Raw genomic sequence first — 24,848 nt, 5'->3', positions numbered from 1 at the left:
CAAGCCTAGGCAGGGTAGAGTCACACACGTCAGGCACTGGCTCTCCCCATTCTAAACTAGCATCATCTCAGCAAGTTCCACAGGAGACTCGGCAGGGACCCCTCCCCCACCCCCGGATCCAGACCCTGAGCACATCCCAGCAACGAGGCTGTAATCTCTTGGGAGCTGCCCATCCACTGTGGGTCAGGGCTATAGGGCCACAAGAAGGGGAGACTGACTTCCTCACACCACCCCCCCACCAGAACCCCCCAGTGAGCCCTGAAATTACATAGCCCTGCCTCTTCTGCTAACAGCATTTTCCCAGGTCTTCACCTGCTGTTCTGTCTCACTTCTCAGCTTCAGCTGGAAAAGCCCCCATCAGAAAGCCCTTCCCCAGCCCTGCTTCAGTAGCTTTTTATCCTATGACCATAGTTTCTCTTTCTTAGGGCACTCAGCAAGAGCTGACATTATCCTGTTTACCTACTTCACGGATTCACTAAAAAGAGCCCACTTTGTGCCAAACCCTGTGCTGTGCCAAACCTGTTCTAAGTGCTAAGGATGCAGCAAGCTGGACAGACACCTGCCTTCCTGGAAAGGATGTTCTCGTGAGTTCCACTGATAGGTAATTATCTCATCCCCTCAAGAATAGACTGCCGTGTACCTACCACCTGGTACAGTACTCAATTAGAATCTGCTACACAGGGGGATCCCTGGGTGGCTCAGCGGTTTAGCACCTGCCTTCGGTCAAGGGCATGATCCTGGAGTCCCAGGATGGAGTCCCACTTCGGGATCCCTGCAGGGAGCCTGCTTCTCCCTTGCCTGTGTCTCTGTGCCTCTCTCTCTCTCTTTCTCTCTCTCATGAATAAATAAATAAATAAAATATTTTTTTTAAAAATCTACACAATTGGGGCACATGGGTGACTTAGTTGGTTGAGCATCCGATTCTTTTTTTTTTTTTTTTTTTGAGAGAGAAAGGAAGAGAGAGTAGGAGAAAGGGCAGAGGGAGAAGAGGGAGAGAATCTCAAGCCCACTCTCCATTGACTGCAGAGCCCAACGCGGCTCCATCCTAAGATGCTGAGCTCATGACCTGAGCCAAAACCAAGAGTCAAAGGCTTAACCAGCTGAGCCACCCAGGCACACTGGAGTGTCCGACTCTTGATTCTGGCTCAGGTCATGATCTCAGGGGTCATGAGATCAAGCCCCAGGCAGGCTCCACACTGGGCATGAACCCTGTTTCAGATTCTCTATTTGCTCCTCCCCCACGCACACGTGCATGCTCTGTCTAAAAAATATAAATAAAAACTTTGCTACACAATTGACTGTATGAATCGTGAGTGGCGTAGGTACTCTGCACTGTGACCAGGCAGTGCATGGAGACATCCTTCTTCATCCTATATACAGAGTGGGGGGAGGGGGAGGCATGAGGATCTGGGGGTAAGGGAGGGGGGCAGTGCTCCAGTTCCTGAACCACGCTGCCTTAAATTAGCCTCACATATGTCCCACCATTATCAGTCAACAGTTTATTTGTATATTTAAGTGAAGTTATTCTGCTAATTGGACATATGTCTCACGGTTCTACAAGGAAAAGTCTATTAAAAAGTCTTGCTGTAACAGGCAAGAGCTTTGAGGGTAGTTTTATTCAGGGACAGGAAAGGAGCTGAGTGGATTTTAATTTGGTAGAAAATAGCTGCTTGGGGCCAAGACGGTGAGAAGCGGGAAATCAAGAACAGGCTATTAGATTATTAGTGCAGTTAACAAGCATCTCCATCAACCTCATAGCTGCAGACTGCCTTTCACCAACTTTATTAGTTATATCATGGCCTTCCATCTACCCCTGCTATTCCAGCAAGTCCCATTTGAGAGACGCCAACACAGAGGCAGGAGAAGCCCATCCCATCCAAGCCAGTAGGAGTTGAGCCTCACCTCCTGAGCACATCAAGTGTGAGAATTTTGGAGTTGGGGAGGATAAATAGCTCAATGGGTTTCAGGAGACATGGTAGAGGGCTGAGGGCTGGGAGAGACGGTTGAGGAAAACTCTGGTTTATCAAGGCTTGACATATGGCTCAAACTCCCTTGTGCAGCTAGGAAATTCACACCTCGGCTGCTGGCCTAGAGGAACCCTAGAAGCTCATCTAGTCCAGATGAGAGAACCAGGATGCACATGGTTATAGGCACAGGCTCAGGGGCCACTTGATCTGCAATTAAATCAAAGACCCTGTAGTGGGCTGAATGGTGGTACCCAAAAAGATATGCCCTTATCCTAACTCCCTGGACTTGTGACTATGACCTTATTTGGAAAAAAAGGATCTCTGTAAATGTAACTGAGGTAAGGATCTTGAGATGAGATCACTCTGGGTTGCCCAGGTAGGCTCTAAACTCCCTGACAAGTGTCCTTATAAGCAAAAGAAAACAGAGGCAGAGACTGGAGCAACACAGCCACAAGGTATGTCTGAAGCTACCAGAAGGAGCATGGCCCCACTGGCACCTTGATTTTGGACTTCTGGCCTCCAGAACTGTGAGAGAATACATTTCTGTTGTCATGGGCCATCCAATATGTGGTGATGTGTTATAGGGATTAAGGAAACTAATATACCTACTTTTTAGCCATGGACCTTTGGACAAGTCACTTCATCTGTGCTTCCATTTCTTCATCTGTAAAAAGGGGGTAGATACCTCAGATTGTTGGGAAGTTAAAGGAGATACCAGAGAGAGAACCCTTAGCACAGCGCCTATCCCATGATGCTCAACGTAAACACTTGTTCTTAACCTCAAAACCTCACCTGGGAAACCCATTAAAAATATGGTTTTCTAGGCCTCACTCCAGAACCACCAAAAACAAATCTTTATAGAGCCCGAGGATCTGCACTTTATAAGGCTCCTCAGGTATCTCTGATCATTTGATAGTGCATTGTCACATTCCCACCTCCATGGCACACAGCCAGAATCTGTTCCTAGAAAGCTGCCCTTCCAGATACAGAATTCCCTACCATCCTCAGTAACCCACTACAGTAGTGAATTACCCTAGCACTAAGGAAGTCCTAGTTTATGCCATCCCCCATCACATGGGTCATGGTGGAAGCACCCAATCCAGGGCAGGAAAGGAAACCATGAAGGGTTTTCAGGGGGAAAAGCAATATAGCAATGAGAAGCCCAGTCATGGTTAGTCCAGGATGGAGTCTGAGATGGGGAAGGACAGTGTCTCCAGCTGGCTTCTCTCCAGCTCCTGCCCCATTAGGTGTAGGCTAACACTCAACATGGCATCATCTCTGGGGAGCAATGCACTCTGGCCTCCTCCACCCACCCCACAAGAACCAGGTAGCAGGAGCAGTTGGTGAGCAGCTCTGGGGCAGCAAGAAGCCAACCTTGTGTGTCCAAGCAGCCTGGGCAGGCAAGTAAGCTACAGATACATGCAAATTCAGGATTGGCTAATGGCATTAATTATACTGATCAGTATGGGGAGATGCCTCGCACATGGCAATAGCCTCCCATTGCCAAAACACAAGGCCTTTTTTTTTTTTTTTTTTTTTTTTTTCATTTCAGCTGTGGCCTCTGGCAAGAGATCATTGCTTCTGAGCAGCGGCAAATACCATCCCATCAGGCAACTTCAAGTGCAAAGCAGCCCCAGGAGATACAGAGGGTGAGCTAAGAGGAGAGAAGAGCTGGAAAGAAAGTGGCCAACCCCAGCAGGGGAGAGATCACAGCAATGGTGGACACAAGCCAGAGTTTGGCCTCGCATTTGCTACAGATGGTACAGCCTTTTCTCCCAGGGTGACCCGGTACTAGTAATGGTATGTAAAAAGATGGCACACAGGCAATTTCTGGTGGTACCTAGGACACTTCTTATTTGCATATGCAGACCCCCCAAAAAGAGATCGCTAGTCTATTAAGCCTGCAATCTTGCTTAGAACAAAATCAAGTAAAGGGACAAGCCAATAGGATGAAAAATATCATACAAATACATGAATAGCTGGTTACAAAGAAATACATGGGAATAACAACCCATGAATTCAAGATAGCAGTTGCTTCTGGTTTTGTAGGAGAAAGCCTGGAATCAAGGAAGTACTAGGAGGCTACATTTGTATGGATATGGCATAATTTCTGAGATCATGCAGTGAGTAGAAGAGTGATCACCAAATTATTTTTTATACCTTGCCTTAGGTCTTAGATATTTCACAAGTTGTTTTTTTTTTTTATTTCACATATTTTTTTAAATACAAGGGGTATGTAGGTCCATAGGTCACTGATAAGTCTAGAACAATCAAGGTGACCACATGACGTTCGCATGGCCTCCCTGGGAACTACAGAGAAGTCACCCCACACTGAACACTGTCTCCGGGAGAAGCCCGAATGATGCCTTTTTCCTCCAGGGTCCCCACTGATGGAGGCAGACCTTCCCCAGTCTCTCCCCAGACCATGCCAAGGCCCCAGTTCCTAGTCCTCTGGAACTCTCCCCAAACCGAGGCCACGGCACAAAGTCCTGCGGGTTTGCAATGCAGTACTGGGAAGGTTTATGGACACAGAAAGCTACAAAGAGGCACTGGGTACCGTTGCAGACTCTGCCTCTCTGTTCCACAGGCCGGGTCCTTACATGACCCAAGCAGAGCAAATTAAATGCAGCTCATGCTCCTGCAAAAATTATCACAAACTCTGAGAAAGCCAGTCACCAAGACAGCAAGGATTCCATTTCTCTCCTCCTCCTCTGTGTAGAATACTCTGACACGTGTTCCAGGATGAGAAAGGAAAGGAGCAAAAGGGGGCCTGAGGGACAGAGTACATGAAAATTCACCAAAACACTTCCACACCAGGTTGACAGATGGTGCGCGCATAAAGGAACAAGGGCACAGTTAGATATGACTACCAGAGGAGGCCTTCCCTGGTATGCACCCCACCCTCACTCGCCATGCTGGCTCAGGAGCCCCTAACATGCAAGGTTCCTGCCCCCACCCCGGCCACCCCACCACCACCACTTCTTGGCTGGGAGTTAGTTGCTGTCAGGACCCAGAGCTGGAATGAAGACAAATCGATCCTTCCGCAACTGGTGATTTTACGCCTGCTTCCCCTACTGGACTGTGAGCAGCTGGAGGGCAGAGGTCAAGTCTTATTTCCCTTCATACCCTCTGAGACTGAGCCATACGCAAGACCTGGTACAGAGCAGGCTCAGTAAACTTTATTAAAATAACAGATGGACAGATGTGGCCACGACAGTCCCCAGGTTTCAGAGAATATTCCTGAAGAGCCAGACACTGCTACAGTTCCTCTGGATGGGCAACAAGGTCTTTAAAGCACTTCTTGAATTATCATACCTTCACTAAGTTGATAGCACAGTTATTCTCAAAACTGGCAGTTGGTCAGTAGCTTAAGAGCTGAAACACTTTCCCAAAGCAAAGAGCTAGCATTCACTGGTTCCTTTGGAGGGTCTATACTTCCTCCACTGAGAAATGAGAATTCCAAATATTTGTTGGATTAACTCTTTGGTTGGTTGATTAAATACAGAAAGGGATTCCCAGGAGGAGATTCTGTAGAGATTCCCAGGGCTCATACCAGGATGGATGGACCCAGGGGAGAAGAACCCAGCAGCAGCAGCTAGTTGGCAAGAAGAGCTACACAGGAATCTTTGGTTACACTTTCTATCCAACTTGGTGCTTTCCCCCAGGTGGCAAGTGGATAAACAGAGACAATCAGGTATGAAGAGCAAAGAACATGAGATCAGGCAAGATCTGGATGACCCAGTCCAAGCCCAAGATCTGCCACAAAACTTCAGGGGGCTTGGGGCACCTGGTGGCTCAGTTAAGCATTTGATTCAATCTCAGCTCAGGTTTTGATCTCAGAGTTGTAAGTTCAAGTCCTGTGTTCCATGCTGGGCATGGAACCTACTTAAAAAAAAATCCCATCACTCCTCTGGATCTCCAGTCCCATCTGTACATTAGAGGCCTGAGGAGTTGGTGCCAGAGATGTCTTTCTCAAGGTCAATGGCATAACTATAAAAAGAGTCATCACTGTACCTAAGCCCCTTCTAACCAGTATCTTTTTTCCACAAAAAACACTCTACCAGATACCATGGTTCTAAAGGTTGACAACAGATGACCCTTCTCTCTAAATGTGGCTTTCAGTAATGTTGCAACTGTTGTCCCATACTCAAACCTGAAGCAGCCCATGTCCCTAAACATGGTCAGGTGTAAACATTAGCAGAATTTAATGGATATGAAAGGTTTTTATAGCAAAATTATAGCTATTTGCTGTCTGCAGGTGAATAAGTACTATTGGTGAACCTCCTATCTCTGTTTAATGGGAGCCCCACTAGAAGTATAATACTCCTGGCCTCTCTCTTCCCTCTCACTTCCTGTGGGAGGAGGACTCACCAATTAGATTGGTGAGTTTGGGAAAAGAAACAATTCATGCTCAGCCCACCCCTTCCTCTTGCCTCCCTTTTTGGGATTTGCACACACCCACAGACACACTGGTGCTCCACTCCTCCCTGTCCTAAGAGGCAGGCCCCCCTCTTAGAGACTAGTACTGCCATATCTGTGCCTGTGGAGGTAAGTCTATCAAATTCAGGACTGAAGTACAAGTCAACTTGCTCACAGACCCAAAACATGCTCCAGCCCAGCATTTATCAGTAATAAAGCTGACATTCTCAGCTCTTTCTAGCAGAGACCTGCATCTCCTTTGTTCTGCTTCTCAGACAAGGAGGAAAAGATTATTAATCATTACCTCCTCAAGCCCCAACAGTAAATACTAGAGTAACTAATATGATGCATACACATACCAGTGACCTGAAGCATCTGACACCATAGGAGCCCAGTGACCTACTCAGAAACAAGAAATGGGATTCAATTCAAAAGCTTCCCAAAGCAGCAGTTGAGGCCCCCTCCTATATTAGGACTCTGATTAAGAAAGGAAAAGGCACCTGTGATCCCTCTCCCTCCCTCCCTCTCTCATGCTTCTACTCTATCAGATGATGAGTACGATATTATATCACATCGAAAAATATTCAGTGACTGATGACTTTAAGCATTCTCATTCACTGAAGGCTTAACAAAACTTTACCCAAGAACTTGCCATGGCTCCCTACTACCCCTGGTACACCCCTTCGCCTCTCATCCCTCTGTGACCTAGCTTTAATTCTCTTTGCCAGTATGCCTCTTTGCTTAGTATACCTTAGTCCCCAGTAACACTGAACTAATCTCTGTTTCTTATAGACAATCCCCAAAATTCTACCCATCAACCTCAAGCAAAATCACCTGTCCCCAGTGTTACATGTTTCAATCCTATCTACCTTTCCAGACCCAGCTCAAACATCCCATTAACTCATTCAGTCTCACCCAGATTGGGCCATTCTCTCTGCTCCTATATGCCCCAAGGGTTTTAACTATTTTAGGGTATACTAGTTGAACAAGTAAGTGAATATGTTGTAGATAATAACAGGCTGTCACTTTCAGAGAAATAAGTTACACATAAGGAATGGGAGAGAGCTAAAATAAACTCTGTGATGTTAGACTGGAATTGGAAATACCAGTATAAACTCACAGTTTTTTTAACAGATAGGTGTGTGTAAGCATGAATAAATATACATACATATATTTCCTAGCTCCATCTCCTGGAAGGGCCTAAAAACAATGGCACTCCAGGAGCAATATGCATATCTAGCACCAACATCTTGGTTTCTAAATACCATTCTCCAATAAAAGGAACCAGGACTCCTTGGAGAAGTGATTGATTCCAGGGCTGGAGTAAGGAAAATACAAGATGAGTCTGCAGATTAGAAAGGTAAGATAGTGGGGGCGCCAGGGTGGCTCAGTTAGTTGAGTGTCCGACTCTTGGTTTCAGCTCAGGGTGGTGAGATGGAGCCCCGTGGGGCTCTGTGCTCAGCAGAGGGTCTGCTTAGGATTCTCTCTCCCTCTCCTTCTGCCCCTCATCTAATGTACTTGCATTCTCTCTCTCTCTCTCTCTCTGTTTCTCCCTTCTCCCACTCTAAAATGAATAAATAAACCTTTAAAAAAAAAGTTGATAGTGCTCAAAAATGAATGGAGACGTGCAAAAATGACACACACACAAAAAAAATCAACCTGAAGGAGCTCCCAATGGCCAAAATTAGAAGAATTTGAACAATAAAAATAATGATGGTTTCAGGCTATAATCCATAGAATATTAAAAATATCCATGAGTTCATATGATAAAAATAATTAAATAAGTAACTAAAGGAGAAGGCATAGCTCTTCCTTAGAGAAGAATTCTAATTAACAGATGTAAAAATAAGAAAAATAGAAAAACATTAACTTGTTCATTAAAATGATAAGGAGCCACTGAGGCAAACTTTGTGCCTCTCAATCTCCCCTCTGGCCATATTCAAGAATCCACAGTGTTTAATTTAATAAAGCTTCTCATCTCTGTTCCTCCAGATTCAGCTGGTGCAAAGGCCACTGCCACCACTTTACAGATAGGGCAATACAGGTGCGTGGTGGCCGACCAGGAGCCTGAAAGGCCAAAATGCCCACAATACTACCCAGCACCATGCAAACCCGTCCTCACCCTGTTTAGGCCTTGGAATTTCTGAATTTCATTCTTTCCTTGAATTACCAAACCTTCTAAGATCTATCAAAACCCTACATATGCTTCAAGATCAAGGATGCTTCTCCAGGAGTCCCCAGTGTATTAGGAATCATTTGATTGCATGTAACAGAAAACTGATCTCAAACCATCTGAAGCAAAAAGATAATCTCCTGGCACATCTAACTGGAAAATCCAGTGGTAATCTAGTTTCAGGCTCAGCAAGATCTAGGGACTCCAATGACACGTCTCTCTACAATACTGACTCCATTCACAGACAGGCTGTCGCCTCATGATGGCAAGATGGCTGCCAGCAGCTCTAAGTCAACATCCTATACTTGCAGCTAACACAGCAGAAAGGGCAGTGTTCTATGAGGGACACCCCCAAATGTCCTAGACCTGACACTCACTGACCAACACTGGCTCAGATGCCCATCTCTGAATCAATCTCTAGGGCCACAGGAATGGACTCTACAGATGGCCTAAGTCATGTGCCCACTCTTGGAGCTGAAGGTGGGGTGAGCCTCATTTAAACCTCATGGCAAATACATGAGATATGGGTGGCTCCCCAAAGGAAGTTTTAGATGGTACTCCTCAAAATATGAACTGTTCTTGAGCTGAAAAATGAACATACATCTAGTATACCACACCCCCTCGGTCAGAATCAACTCAGCCTTGCCTCCTCCAGCCCAGTCTGAACACTTGTATCAGCCATGAGTTCTTTCTGCCTTCTGGACAAGTTGGTTCACACCTGTTGCCTCTGGTTACAAGCATCCTGGACACTAGGAGTCTGGTTCTTCAAAGCACTGGGGTCTCCCCACACCCCCTCAGCTGCCCAGCAAAATGCCACTGCACCTCTAGAAAACTTTGATTCCCACCCCTTCCTGATGTGGAGCTGAGTCACTCAGATACCAGCCAGCCGAGCACCAACCTTGAAAGTGCTTCCCTAAGTCACTGTCTCTTGGCTCTAGCATTCTCTGGGACCTGGAGATGCTGACTTGACAGGTGAGATAATTATGTTTTACCCTTCACTCATTCCGTTATCAGTCACGAAGACAAGAACAGATAAGTGTTCCAATGGAAGAACACACTCCTGCAGTATTTACTCCAGCCAGCTCCCCTTCCCAGGCACAACTCCCAGGGACCAGCCTACACTCTTGTTATCTGTGCCAGCTACCACGTGCTACCCTCCTGCCAAATACCAGGCTGCACTTCCCTTCCTGCATCCCCTAAAGCTGTCAACTTTCCCAGGAACTGTGGCACCATTGCCTTTCAGATGACTTACACATGAGGGCCACTGTCTCCACATCACCCATCCCCTGTCTGCTCTGCAGAGAGCTTGCCCCTGAGCCCCGGCCTGGACCTCTGTGCAGAATGTCTCTCTGGTGGGCTCTGAGGCTCAGAACACTGGTTCAATGGAGAAAGAGGGATAGGGAAAAGCAGGGGATGGGCATGGGCATCAGTCTCAGAGCCTGGGGCTTTGAGATCTTCTGACACAAATTAACATTTCATCCATTCATTTGCTCAACAAACCTTTATTCAAGACCTACTGTGTCCTGGGCACTGCTATAGGTGCTGCGAACATGAAGACCAAGTGTCTGTCCTCATGGAGCACACCTAGTAGACATCCGACTGATTTTTGATATCTGCTTCACATTTACACTTCACAACACACTGTCTCAGATATTATCTAAAGCCTCAATATGTGCTATAGCCAACTGTGGTCTACAGACAAGGAAAATGGTAGTTCCAAAGGCTAAATGACCACCTTAAAGACAGAGCACACATTCAGGTCTTCTGCATACAAACCATGCACCCTTTCTAGTTCTCTCCCAAGGAAGGAGCTAGTAGGGTGTAGCCTGTAATAACCATTAAGTCAACTTAGTCCTAGGTATCATCATCAGAGGTAGAAAATATAAAAAAGATGACCCAATCCCTGATCTAAAGGAATCTATAGTCTAAAATGAGAGGAAGGCATGTAACCAATTATCATTTGTGGTAGAAATAAAGAAGACAGAATGATTAAATTCAAATAGGAAGATATCTCTGGAAGGACCCATATGACATGATGATCACTTCCAGGCAGGAAAACTGAGGAAGGGAGAGAAGAATAATTTTGTATGTTCAAATGTTATATACTTTGAATTGCATGCTATGTGAATCTATTTCTCATTAAATGATGCTTTGAGGATGCAATCAGCCAAATCCTGAATACAGAAAATTCTATAGGGTAAATGATCTGCTTTTTTCAACAAGCAAATAGCTCAAAAAGAGGAGGGAAGGGAAATATTATAGATTTGAGAAGATTTTGGTTGATGTTTCCTAATGCAATATATGCACTTCATTTGGATCCAGATTGTAATGTACCAACTTTAAAAAGACATTTTTGGGATCCCTGGGTGGCGCAGCGGTTTAGCGCCTGCCTTTGGCCCAGGGCGTGATCCTGGAGACCCGGGATCGAATCCCACGTCGGGCTCCCGGTGCATGGAGCCTGCTTCTCCCTCTTCCTATGTCTCTGCCTCTCTCTCTCTCTCTGTGTGACTATCATAAATAAATAAATAAAAATTTAAAAAATAAAATAATAAAAAATAAATAAAAAGACACTTTTGGGAACAGGGATATTTGAGTATAAACTAGCTATTAGAAGTTATTAAGGAAATATTGTTATATTTGTTAGTTATGGGGCACCTGGTGGCTCAATGGCTGAGCGTCTGCCTTTGGCTCAGGTCGTGATCCCACCATCCTAGGATGGAGTTTTCCATCGGGTTCCCCACAGGGAGCCTGCTTCTCCCTCTGCCTATGTCTCTGCCTCTCTGTGTCTCTCTCATAAATAAATAAAATCTTTTTTTTTAATTTTCTTAATTATGATTATGGTACTTAAGCTTTTTTTAAGGTACTTATCTACTAGAGATACAGAGTTAAGTATTTACAAATTAAATAATACGATGCCTGAGATTTGCTTTTAAATATTTCAGCAAAAATAAATAAATGAATTAAAAATGAATGAATGAATGAATGAAGGAAGGAGCAAGTAGATGATACAAGACTGACAAAATGTTAATAATGTCTGAAGCTGGATGACAATTGTATAAGTATTCATTATACTATTCTATTCTCATTAATGGTTGAAATTTCTATAATGAAAAGTTTAAATAAAAATTTTAAAGTTAATTACCCCATTCACCAAGAATGACTGAGAAGGAAAGTGTCACGGAGGAGAGGTATTTGAGCTGAGGCCAGAAGGATGACTAGAAATTTTCTAAGGGGCCAAGGGCATTCCAGGCTGAGCAAAGACATATAGATCTATCACAAACCTCTCTCTGGAGGAAACAAAAGTATCTACACTTGACCCCAAACTCAACTTACATCCAAAAAAAATGCCTTCTTGCTTGTTGCCTCACTCATCTAGTGATAGCATCAAAATCAATGGACCTATCCCAAGTGAGGAAAGAAGGTGTGGGGTCAACAGCTCCACTCAGCGGCTTAGCAAGAAGCCCCAGTGTAGTCTTGAGAGGACTGGAAAGCAATTAACCTTTTTCAGTCGGGTTTTACCTGACAAAGCACTTCGGAAGCCAACTGAGTTATCTCAGGAACAGGACTCCTCCCTCCTGAGTCATCCCAGACACCTTGTGCTCCCCAGAAACACGCACCAGCCTCCCTGACAGTGTCTTGTAGATTAATAACCTGAGTGCCATGGGACCCACCTTGATGGCAGCCTGGCAGCCTGGCCCATCAGCACAAAAACATCTCCAATGAGGAGCAAGTCCTCCCTTCCTGGCTCCCAAGCCCCCAGCCTCAATCTCCCACACTGCCCCCTTCCCACCTCCAGCTGCATGCAGGAATTTCTCAGGCTTTACAGCTACTTCAAGACTTACCCAGTCCTAGCCTGGCTCAGATGGGTCCCCTGGATTCCTTACCTTGGATCGAAGCTGCAAGTACTCCTCTGAGCCATAGGGGACACTCCTCAGGGAGGTGAGATAGTCATAACTGATGACAGCTGTCTGTGGACCAATGAAAAGAAAGGCTTAGTGCCTGGACAGCAAAGACTGCTCCTTGGCACCCCTACAGCCACAGGCCCCCGACACAGGCAATATGTCTAGAGAAGTAGACAACCCCTCCCCTAAGATGCTCTGTCCCCAGATCTTAGCCTGGCTGGCTTCTTCCTGTCAACCAGCACTCTGCACGAATGCCACCTCTGCAGAGAGCCCTAACACACCAGGAACTCTCAATTATTTATCGTAACAAAATGATCATACCCTAAATTACCTTGTTCATTTGTTTCCTTATATGTGGACTATCTTCTCTTTGCTAGAATTTCAGCTCTATAAACACAGAGGCTTATCTCTCCCACTCATCACTGTACCCCCAGTACCTTTTTCCTATGCCAGGCACATAGGTAAATGCTCAGTAAGGACTAGTTGAATGCATGCTGTTGGATAAACTTATTATCACAAATAAACATTATTTTATATTTATGTTGCTCTGATAGCCTAAGTTTTGATTCTGGGTCCCTTGGCCAAAAGTCTAGGAGAAGTCCCCATATACTTGGTGAATCAGAAAATTTTAGGCTTCCAGATATCTCAGACATGGAGGAGACAGGCCAAACTCTTCCTTTTAGAACTGAGCAACTGAGGCCCCTCCAAGTTAAGGGGCTGACACAGCTGATACCAAAAGAAGTCTATTCCCTTGTCTACACCCCCAAAGCTTTATTCCATTTGACATAAGTGTGTTGAACACCAACCACAAGCAAGAGCTGGTCACTGAACAAGGCACAAGGCCAATCAAGACCAGAGCCCTGGTGACTGGTTTATAAAGAACTGGTAAATGCCCTCCTTCCTCATTTCCAGCTATAGTTGACCCTTGAACAACATGGGTTTGAACTGTGCAGATACACTTACACATGGGTTGTTTTTGTTGTTGTTGTTGGTGGTGGTGGTAGTAAATTACAGTATTCTACTATAAATGTATTTTCTCTTCCTTATGATTTTCTTAACATTTTCTTTTCTTTAGCTTACCTTACTATAAGAATACAGTATATGACACATATGATACACAAACAATGTGTTAATAAACTGTTCATGTTATCTGTAAGACTCCTGTCAACAGTAGGCTATTAGACATTAAGGTTTGGAGGAGTCAAAAGTTATACATGGATCTTTGACTGCATGGGTGTTGGCACCCTAACCCCCACATAGTTCAAAAGCCAACTGTATTCAAATCCCTAAGGTTCCATTGAAGCCTGCTTGCCCTAGGACACTCATCCTGACTCCCAGCCTACAGGTTTCAGTTCTGTGTCTGAGGTGCCATAAGTGGTCACCTGAGTCACACATCTTGACCCAATCCATGGCTTTTGATTGTTTTTTGACCCATTCATGTGAGCACTCCTCAATCATAAGCTCCTTTAAAGCCGGGTCTAGGTGGGACAGTTCATTTCTACTTCTCAAAGCATATAAGACAATGTTGGGCCCCAAAAAGGCACTCAGTAGGCTCTTAGGAATCATTTTATATCCCATGCCTATTTATTTGTCCATCTAGATTCTGTAACTCGCTCGGGAGAAGACTTCACAACACTGAGTATTAAGGAAACAATCAGACAACAACAACCCAAACAGACTGTGCATCAGAGTCTATCCACACCAAGGGGAAGAAAAGATGAGCTCATCCTGCAGCAGACAAAGGAGGAAAGAAAGCATTGAAGCATGTGGAAATCTACCCACTGATTGGGCAGTTATATACGCATGTCTGGGAGAGTTGCTCTCAGCAGCATTAAGAGGACACGATCACACAGGAAGGATGCTCCCGGGCCACTGAAGAACACCTCTAAAGGTGAAATTTACAACTCAGATTCTCTGTTAGTCTGGGATTACTAAGCCGCCCTCACACGTGCAAAATGAAGGGATCCTCAAAGTTCTCCAAAGCCAGGCTGCTCCGAGTATGAGCCCTGCCTCTGGAACCACACACACTAGCTCCCTGGAGAAAGCGTTTTCTGATAGAATTTCAACAAAGCTGCAAAGTCTTGCCATATGCATTTGCTGAGAGGTACCAGCCCAGGTCTGTCACTAAAGTAAGATACAGAGTCTAAAATGTAAAGGCTTCAACAAGAGACCCTGTGCAATTCCATTCTATTTGGGTTCAGGGTGACAGCAGTCAGGCATACAAGAACACAGATACATGGGGCACACAGCCATGCCTGTGCAGCTGAGCAGAGGGAGCCTTGCACATGTAAGGCTACACGGGTAACTCCACATCTGTTACAGGTACAAACACCTGCAGGAATACTGCAGTTCCCCTGCCACTCTGACAAGGAGAAAGACCTACCGTTGCCACTGCTCTGCCAACCCTGACAGCACCAAAGTCATTAGGATCCAAGTACTTGTTACTGTAGAGATAGAAGCCCGAGGCAGCAAGAGCCACGCCGGTCCACGAAGCAAGCTTCAGAGCCCTTCTGGCCATGTTCCCAGACCCTGTAAAAGGAAAGGAGAAAATGAGAAACAGTGGAGCGCCACAGTTAAGTCCCACCAGGATTCAAATCCAGGCTCTGCCACTTCATAGATTATGTGACCTCGGGTCATTTTCTTAATCTTGTTGATCTGTCTCCTCACTCGTAAAACAGACAGATACCTACCTCAAGTTATTGGGATAAAAGGAGATTATGTATATAAAATGCTTAGCAGAGGACCTGGCACAAAGTCTCAAAGTCATTATTCCTTACAGGGCACCAGGTACCATTCTAGGCCCTGGGGGAGAGGGAACAAAACACAGTTCCTGCCCATGTGCTGCTTACACTCTAGGTGGGACAACAGGTCAGAAGCAAACAGACCTTTTAGAACACCAGGTGGTATCAATAACAGAAGAAAATCAAAGAGGGTCAGAGGAAGGAGGATGAATATGTGAGGAAGGTGCTATCTCAGATGGGGAAAGTGGAAAGCATGCCAGCCATCATCACTTATAACTTGCTTCACCACCATGCACACACAGGTCAGAAGTGCTCAGGCCACAGCTGAATGGCAGCTGGTCAGAAGCAGCCGGATAAGCTCTCCACGTCTGGCTGATTTCCAAAATATTGATTTCAGATAGAGTAAACTGCCACCCGTCTAAACCGTGAGCCCCCTGAAGGTAAACACCACGACTATAATTACAGTGTCCACTCACGGTCCTGCAGGGTACTTTGCAATTAGGGATTCAATGTCCACCTGCTGATTTGATCTGTTTAACCAGATGCACTCTCAGTCAGTGGGATTAAGTGGACAAGGCTCCCTGATACTCTTCCCCACCCTACCAGAACTAGCTCAGTCCACCAGGTGTATTGTTGAAGCATTTGGGGCCCACTGTACCCAGGAGGCTGTTTCCCCTTCAATTTCTAGGAACTCTGTATGAAACTAAAATCCTTGAACGCAGTGGCAGGCAGTAGAGAGAAGTCCACCCAGGAAAAGGGAATCACTAAGCCGCCCACATGTGCAAACGCTGTATAGATGCAGCAGGAAGATCCAGGTCATCACTGTTTGGTTCTGCTCTGGACTCAGTCTCTGACCATCCTCTCCCTGCTCTGTGCCTGTTTCCTCTTTGTAGGAAACTATTGCTGCACACAGCCTTGTCTGTGTTTTCTTTAAAATCTATTTGGACCCATGCCTCACAGTAGAACCACAGATTTTTTTTTTTAAATATTCACAGATACATCTTTTTCCATTCTTCTACTTTCAACTTACATTTTATATCATCTCTCTAAACAACATATAGTTGGTCTTTTCTGTTGGCATTTAGTATAACTCATATATTTAGATTTAATTTTACAATCTTCTTCCATTTCAAAAATGCAGATTTCTTACACTACATTAACAAAATGAAGGATAAAAATCACATAATCATCTCAACAGATGCAGAAAAAGCATTGGACAAAATTCCACATCCACTTATGATTAAAAACTCTTAACAAAGTAGGTACAATAAAAAAAATAATAATAAAAAAAACAAAGTAGGTACAGGGGAACATACCTCAACATAATAAAGACCATATATGACAAACTCAGAGCTAACATCATACTCACTAGTGAATGGTTGCAAGCTTTTCCTCTAACATCAGGAACAGGACAAGGAAGTTCACTCCCGCCTCTTTTATTCAACACAATACAGGATGTCCTAGCCAGAGCAATTAGGCAAGAAAAAGAAGTAAAAGCCATCCAAATTAGAAAGGAAGAAGTAAAACTATCACTATTTGCAAATGACATATTATATACAGAAAACCCTAAGCAATCCACCAAAAAACTGTCAGAATAAATAAATTAAGTAAAGGTACAGGATACAAAATCAGCATGCAAAAATCTGCTGTGTTTCTATACACTAATAATGAATAATCAGAAAGAGAAATTAAGAAAGCAATCCCATTTATAATTGCATCAAAAATAAAATACCTAGGAATAAATTTAACCAAAGAGGTGAAAGACTTGTTCACTGATAATTATGAAATATTAATGAAGAAATTAGGCAATAAATGGAAAGATATTTGGTGTTTATGGATTGGAAGAATATTGTTAAAATTTCCATATCACCCAAAGCAATCTACAGATTCAATACAATCCCTATCAAAATTCTAATGGTATTTTTCAGAGAAATAATAACAAACTATCCTAAAATTTGTATGGAACCACAAAAGAAGCAAAATAGCCAGAGCAATCTTGAGGAAGAAGAACAAAGCTGGAAGTATCATGGTCTCTGGTTATACTATATTACAAAACTGTAATCAAAACAGTATGGCATTGGCATAAAAATAGACACACATATGTCAATGAAACCCAACAGAGTCCAGAAATAAACCTATATACATATGGGCAATTAATTAACAAAGGAGCCCAGAATATACAATGAGGAAAGGACAGTCTTTTAAAAAAAAATGGTGAAGGGAAAACTCGATGACCATATGCAAGAGAATGAAACTGGAACCCTATTATATACCATACACAAAAGCTAACTCAAAATGGGTTAATGACTTGAACATAAGTTCTGAAAGCATAAAACTCGCAGAAGAAAACATAGGCAGTAAGCTCCTTGACATAAGTCTTGGCAATGACTTTTTGAATCTGACACCAACAGCAAAACAAACAAAAGTAAACAAATGGGACTACGTGAAACTAAAAAGTTTCCATACACCAAAGGAAACCATCAACAAAATGAAAAGGCAACCTACTGGATGGGAAAAAATATTTCTAAATCATATATCTGATAAGGGGTTAATATTCAAAATATATAAAGAATTCATACAACTCAATAGTTTTTAAAAATCTAATTAAAATACGGGCAGGAGATCTGAATCGACATTTTCCAGGGAAGACATATAAATTGCCAACAGGAATACCAAAAGAAAAAAAAAAAAAAAGAATACCAAAAGATGTGCAATAGCAGTAATCATCAGGGAAATTCAAATTTAAACTACAATGAGATATCACTTCACACCTGCTAGAATGGCTAGTATCAAAATGACGAGAAATAACAAGTGTTGGCAAGGATATAAAGAAAAAGGAAGACTTGAACACTGTTAACAGGAATGTAAATTGGTGTAGCCACTATGGAAAAGAGTATGGAGGGTCCTCAAAAACTTAAAAATAGAACTACCATATGATTTAGCAATTCCACTTCTGGGTATTTAAAAGAAAACAAAAACTTGAACTCAAAAAGACATATGCATTCATATGTTCACTGCAGCATTATTTACAATAGCCAAGAAATGGAAACAACCTAAATGTCCATCAATGGATGAATGCATAAAGAAAATGTGATTCATAGGTGAATACAATGGAATTCAGCCATAAAAAAGAATGAAATCTTGCCATTTGTAACACCATGGATGGACCTGAAGGGTAGTATGCTGAATGAAATAAGTCAGAGAGAAAAAGACAAATACCATATGATCTCACTTGTATGTGGAACCTAAAAAGAAAACAAAAACAAAAAATACTCACAAAGAACCAGTTGGTGGGAGTGGGCTAAATGGGTGAAGGGGATCAATAAATGCAAACTTCTAGTTATAAAATAAATCAGTCATAGAGAAGTAATGTATAGCATGGACAATAATTACTATTTTATTATATATTTGTAAGTTGCTAAGAGTAAATCCTAAAAGTTCTCATTACAAGAAAAAAATTGTAATTGTGTGGTGAGGGTGATTAACTAGACCTATTGCAGTCCTCATTTCCCAATGTATATAAATATTGAACCACTATGCCGTACACCTGAAACTGATGTTATGTCAATTATACCTCCATTTAACATTTTTTCTAAAAACACACAAAAATGTAAATTCTGAGGTCTACCCTCTGGCCCACTGAATCACCACCTCTGGGCGTGGGACTCAGGAACCTGCATTCTAATAACATAATGGGTGGTTTTTATGCAAGCTGAAGTCTGAGAGCCATTCTTCTAAATATTTTCTTTTTAATAGAGGCTGCATGTGTTCAAATCCATCAGTGAAACCATGCCCAAAAGGAAGCCTTCCAAGTTTATCATACCTACTCCCAACCCCAGGTATCTGTGATCACCCTACAAGAGTGACTACAAACAATTATTTTTAAAGAAATAATGTAAGAAACCCATGTGTTTCCCTAAACACAAATGCTCTGGCTCAGCTCCTGGGTTCAGTTCCTAACTGTGCCAAGAATGGAGTCTGTAAATAAAAATAAATTAAGGGATCCCTGGGTGGCACAGAGGTTTGGCGCCTGTCTTTGGCCCAGGGCGCGATCCTGGAGACCCGGGATCGAATCCCACGTCGGGCTCCCGGTGCATGGAGCCTGCTTCTCCCTCTGCCTATGTCTCTGCCTCTCTCTCTCTCTCTCTCTGTGACTATCATAAATAAATAAAAATTTAAAAAAAAAGATATTAAAAAAAATAAATTAAAATCTTGCTTTGTAGAATGGGCTTTATTTACTTCATATTCTTTTTTCCCCATATTCTCTTTATTTATGAAAATCTCCCTACCTCCACATCATTCTGCCAGCTTTTTATTTATTTTTCTGCCAACATTTTAATAAGCCCAGGGCTCCTTCCAGAAAGAGACATGGTGGTTGGGAACATGCAGTCCAGCATGCCTGGGTTTGAGTCTCCGTACTTACTTAACAACTGGGTAAACTGGCAAATTGCTAACTCTCTCTGACTCTTATGACCTTGTCCATAAAATGGGGATGATGACAGCAGTGTCTACCAGATGGGATAGTAAGGGACAAGGGAATCATGCAAAACGTATTGCAAGGTGCCACCTACAGTAGCACACAGTAACAACCACTACTACCACCACCACTCATCTCTTATTATTATACTTATTATTATTCATTATTATTCATTATTCATTATTATTCATTATTTCCTCTCCCAATGCCATGCTTTGGTAAAGGACCTTACTTACTCCCCTGCCTGTCAGTCTCTGGAGACTTCTGCATGCCTCACTTCTAACATCGGGACAGGTACCCACCTAACTCTCCCCTTTCACCTTGCTATCTACACACGCTCAGCCTGTAGTGTCTTCTACCAAAAAGGGGAGGGTGCTCAGTTCACCTTCTACCTTGTCTCACTAAGACACGGGTTCCCAACTGGACCTGGAAGCAGGCCTTACATTAGGCTGTGTACCTCAGCTCCTTATACACCTTCCTTCTTTAAGATCATTGGTGCAAGAAGGTCCATGAGGGATGATCCAGAGACCATCACTGCGGGGCCTGCAGAGAAGCCCACATTAAAAAGGTCATATGGAGCCACTAGTGGCCAGGAAATCAGCCTCAGTCAGGAATTCAGGCTCTGGAGCCAGGAAGAATCCTGCTCCACTGCTCACCAGCTGTGTGACCTTGAGCAAGTCACAACCCCTTGGGGTCTCCCGTGTAATTACCGACAAAAGGGAGCTCTTGACAGTACCTCCCTCCTAGGGTCACTATGAGCATTAAATGAGATGCTGCTTTAATATAATGCCTAACATATTCAGCAAACAAGACTTCTTTTCCTTACTGCTATTTTAAACTTCATTTCTTCTTTCCAGAAATACTGATGAGCTTATGTAGAACTCCTAGCACCTGGGAGACCAGGATTTGGGACAACCTCATACAATTAACAAAGCAGGGGAGGAAGGCCATCCTATCTTATGTGAACTGCCCAACCATTCCCCATTCCAAATGCATTTCCTCATATTCCATCTGACCTTTACTCTCCACCCAGGCCATCATCACCCTAACCTTCATGGGCACTCATATTATTCTATATCCTCTCCACTGACAAAAATGTCCAAATTCTCTAGTAAGGCATTCAAGGCCCATCCTATTCGTATCCCATCAGACTTTGCCAGCTTCATCTCCCAGATACCTCTCCACCCTCAAACCCCCTCCCTCATCCCTCTATGAAGCCTTTTGTGAGCCAACCAATTAGAATTAGTTGCTCCCTCGTTGTCCATCGAAAGATGAATGGATAAAGAAGATGTGGTCTATGTATACAATGGAATATTACTCAGCCATTAGAAACGACAAATACCCACCATTTGCTTCCACATGGATGGAACTGGAGGGTATTATGCTGAGTGAAATAAGTCAATCGGAGAAGGACAAACATTATATGGTCTCATTCATTTGGGGAATATAAATAATAGTGAAAGGGAATAAAGGGGAAAGGAGAAAAAAATAAGTGGGAAATAACAGAAAGGGAGACAGAACATGGAAGACTCCTAACTCTGGGAAACGAACTAGGGGTGGTGGAAGGGGAGGAGGGCGGGGGGTGGGGGTAACTGGGTGGCGGGCACTGAGGTGGGCACTTGACGGGATGAGCACTGGGTATTATTCTGTATGTTGGCAAATTGAACACCAATAAAAAATAAATTTATTATTAAAAAAAAGAATTAGTTGCTCCTTCCTATCTGGCCTTATTATGCACTGCTTTTTTCTCTAAGGATCTGGGTCTATTTCTGCCTCTTTCATTACATGCAAAGGGCAGAATTTGTTAACATATTACATAATTAATTAATAAGCCTGCTAACAAATACATGATTGAATAAGAGTGAATTTTTCCCCCATCTATTCTCAACATGGAAACCTCAGTCCAATTATGCATCCCTCTGCTCTTAACTCTCTCCCACTTCACTCAGAAAACCTAAGGCACTGGCCTACAAAGCCCTACCTGATCTGACCCCCCAGTTTCCTCCAACATCCCAGGCCTTTCCATTTTCCCCCTTATTCCACTTCAAAAGTGCTAATGTCCTTGCTATTCCTCAAACACAGCAGGCACATTCTGGCCTCGCTATTCTCCCCCACAACACAGAGGTCATAAGCTATTTCCATAAAGGGCCATATATTAAATATTTTCAACTTTGCAGACTACATTGCCACTGTCAGAACTACTCAACTCTGCATTGTACCACAAAGCCAATGGCAGCCACAGACAATATATAAAGTGATGGGTGTGGCCTGGCCCAGTGGCTACAGTTTACCAAACCTGCCTTAGCATAGAAGGTGCTCCAAAAGTATTTACTAAATGGATGAATCAAGGGGGAAACTATAGCCCATGAGGCTTACGATGAGCCAGTAACAAATGAGGTTCCCAGGTGAAAACCACCCCAGGGCTGTCAATTGGATCTCCATCCTCCCCCACCACCACTTCCCAGCTCTTGCTTCTTTTAAACCCTGTCTTCCTCATCTTCCTCGTGCACCCTCCTGCAGGCCTGTCCCTGTGGGCAATAAGGCCACCCCTAGCCATGAGACCACCCCACCTTGGGAGGAGAAGCCTCAGGGAAGCAGACACAATTCCCAAGACCTGGTTTTCATGCAAATGTCCTCAGTAATAAAAGAGGTGGAAATTGAAAAACATAAAATAGATGATATAGGAGCCAAAGTGCGTCTAAATAGATTGGAGCTGGAGTTTTCCATAAGGTGTCAGTGAGTCTTTAACATGCAAATGAGTCGCTTCCCTCAGGGTATTTTAAAAGACCCTGTCAGCCGTGAAATATGTCTGTCGATGAAAAACACCTTTCGTTATTAAACCCTTTGCTAATGAATTGCCTTGCCCAGTTCTGTTTACTCGTCTTTCTGACTTTCACCTGAGTTACCTCTCACATGAGCACACACTCTTTGGGAGGTGAAGGGAGCTTGAGGACACCGAGCCCCTAAAACCTAAACAGCAGGTAACAATATTAGCAACAACCAACCTTTAGAAAGCCCTTTGCACTCATTATCTCCTTAGATATTCCACACAACCCAGTAAGATGAGACAAATATTATTATCATCTACAGGCATAAGTAAGGGAAAGCCACAGGGAACACCCCAGCGGCTGATGAAACAAGGCCAAAGGCAAGTGTGGAAAGCTCTACAAATGGGAAGTTGATGGTCAAATGAAATGTCCACCCCCCTGGGCACAACTAAATGGGGAACCAAGCATTTACTGTTTGTGGTGGGCCAAGAAGTGGCTTGGCTTATCAGTTACCACCCATCTGCAACCCCCTCCCATGCCACATTTCAGGATAATAAGCATGGAAATCACCTTTCCCTGTTTGGTGCACAGGTGAGAATGGCCAGAGGAAAGGCACTTTGGGCTCCAATTCCATCAATCCTGTAAGTGACCACAGCCTCCTCCCATTTCCTAACGAGGCCATTAAAGAAATTCAGCATTATTTCTTCTGGTCTGCTCCCAAGACTGGAAAAGACCCAATAAGAGTGATCAGGTTTTCAGGGAAACCTGAAAATGTTTCATCATGTGGCTAAAAACCAAACAAGGTAGATGATGCTATCATGTCTCAAGTCTGGAAAGATGCAGAGTCAATGCCCAGGGACCATATAGTTGGCCTGATCAGGTTTCTAACCTGCTTTGCCACCAATGATGCAGGTCAAGTGTAATCATACTCCCTTTCCTGGAGTTTGACGCCCAGAAGGTGGCTGAATCAATATTGATTAAATAAAGGAATCCCTGGCTGATGCCAAGGTCCCAGAGCAGACAGAGAAAATAAATCTCACTCAGGCAAGGAATAGAAATTCTCCCTCAGTTCATCCTAGGAAAGTGGGACTCAAGGGCGAACAGTGGAAAATCAAACACAAAGAGCAAGTGGCAGGTAAGAGGTGGGTCACCGGAGTCCCTCCAACACAAAAATCTAAATCCAGGAGATTTAGTGAATGAGTTGGGGGTCAAGGGACTGAGCAGGGAGTGGGGAAATGGATGCCAGAACCAAGCACTATTCTTATCGTATAGGTCCCTTATCTGACAAGAAAACGTACATATCAAGAAGGAATAAAATGCAAGCTCTCCCAACAGAGGTCAAATCTTACATCTGTGAGGGCTGTTGAGAAATAGCCAAGCCAATAATGACATAATAGAAGATGATGTAATCCAGGAAAAATGACTCAAGTGTAGACTTTGTGAAAATCTGTATATAAAATGATGTAGCAGTAAATTAGTCTTGTACGCCGTAATAGGCACACATTTACCATAACTACAAAAAGTTAAACTGGCAAACAAGGACCCAAAGGCCCATAACCAGGTGTGAAGGAAGAGTTGGTGTTTTAAGTTCACAGGACTCTTAAAAAAAAAAAAAAAAAAAAAAAACCACAGGACTCCTTTTCCTATAAAGCAGAAGAACTCAGGGATCCCTGGGTGGCGCAGCGGTTTGGCGCCTGCCTTTGGCCCAGGGCGCGATCCTGGAGATGAGTGCACCGGGCTGCCGGTGCATGGAGCCTGCTTCTCCCTCTGCCTATGTCTCTGCCTCTCTCTCTCTCTCTCTCTCTCTCTCTCTCTGTGACTATCATAAATAAATAAAAATAAAAATAAAAATAAAAAACAAAAGAACTCAAAAGTATGTCCCGGGCAGCATCTCTATCTCCTAGAAGTATGTTAGAAATGCAAAATCTTGCTCCCCACCCAAGACTTAGTGAATCAGAAACTTTAGGGATGGGGTCCAGCATTCCGCGTGGTAACAAGCCCTCCAGGTGACTCTGATGCAGTTTGAAAACCTGTGCAATACAAAAATGCTTAAAGAAAACACATGAAAAGGGACGGGGAAAGTCTAATTCACTTGCAACTCCGCGAAATACCTCCCCAAAAGCGCCCACCAAGCGCCAATCATCATGGACGTGAGCAGTACATGCTTACTGGGTCTGCGGGCTTCCTGCCTAGTAGAAAGTCAACGCCACTCAACCTGGGGAGAGAGCTGTGCTAGGTGTCTTCCGGAAGCTGCTCTCCGTACACAGGTGTCATCGGCACGTTTATGGTGAGAACTGCCAGCGCAGGGCCCGCGCGAGGTGGGGAGACCAGGGGCGCTGCGGGGCACTGGCTCTCCGCGGGGCCCCCTGCTCTGGTCCGCACCACGCTCAGCGCCCGCGCT

The 24,848-nt window shown here is 43.8% G+C and overlaps 1 protein-coding gene across 19 annotated transcripts in view; it reads right to left on the bottom strand.

The window, feature by feature from the left end:
* Nucleotides 1–24,848, bottom strand: part of ADCK1 (aarF domain containing kinase 1) — a 146,097-nt gene that overhangs the window by 86,729 nt on the left and 34,520 nt on the right. For 10 of the 19 annotated variants that reach the window (XR_012036980.1, XR_012036981.1, XR_012036982.1 and 7 more), the window contains 2 exons: nt 14,845–14,990; nt 12,444–12,527 (listed from right to left, as the gene is read on the bottom strand). Coding sequence is in view for 15 of the 19 variants with exons in the window: in XM_072839501.1 (XP_072695602.1) it covers nt 12,444–12,527; nt 14,845–14,979 (219 nt within the window). In the remaining 4 variants the exon portion in view is untranslated. Of the gene's footprint in view, nt 1–12,443; nt 12,528–14,844; nt 14,991–16,571; nt 16,663–23,017; nt 23,036–24,616; nt 24,846–24,848 lie in introns of those variants that run through there. The other 9 variants (XM_072839499.1, XM_072839502.1, XM_072839505.1 and 6 more) reach the window with 4 other exon arrangements.

This window comes from Canis lupus, chromosome 9, assembly GCF_048164855.1.
Source record: "Canis lupus baileyi chromosome 9, mCanLup2.hap1, whole genome shotgun sequence".
NCBI classification, from domain to species: domain Eukaryota; kingdom Metazoa; phylum Chordata; class Mammalia; order Carnivora; family Canidae; genus Canis; species Canis lupus.
The sequence above is the reverse complement of the archived record's forward strand: the minus strand, read 5'-3'. Positions and strand labels throughout refer to the sequence as shown.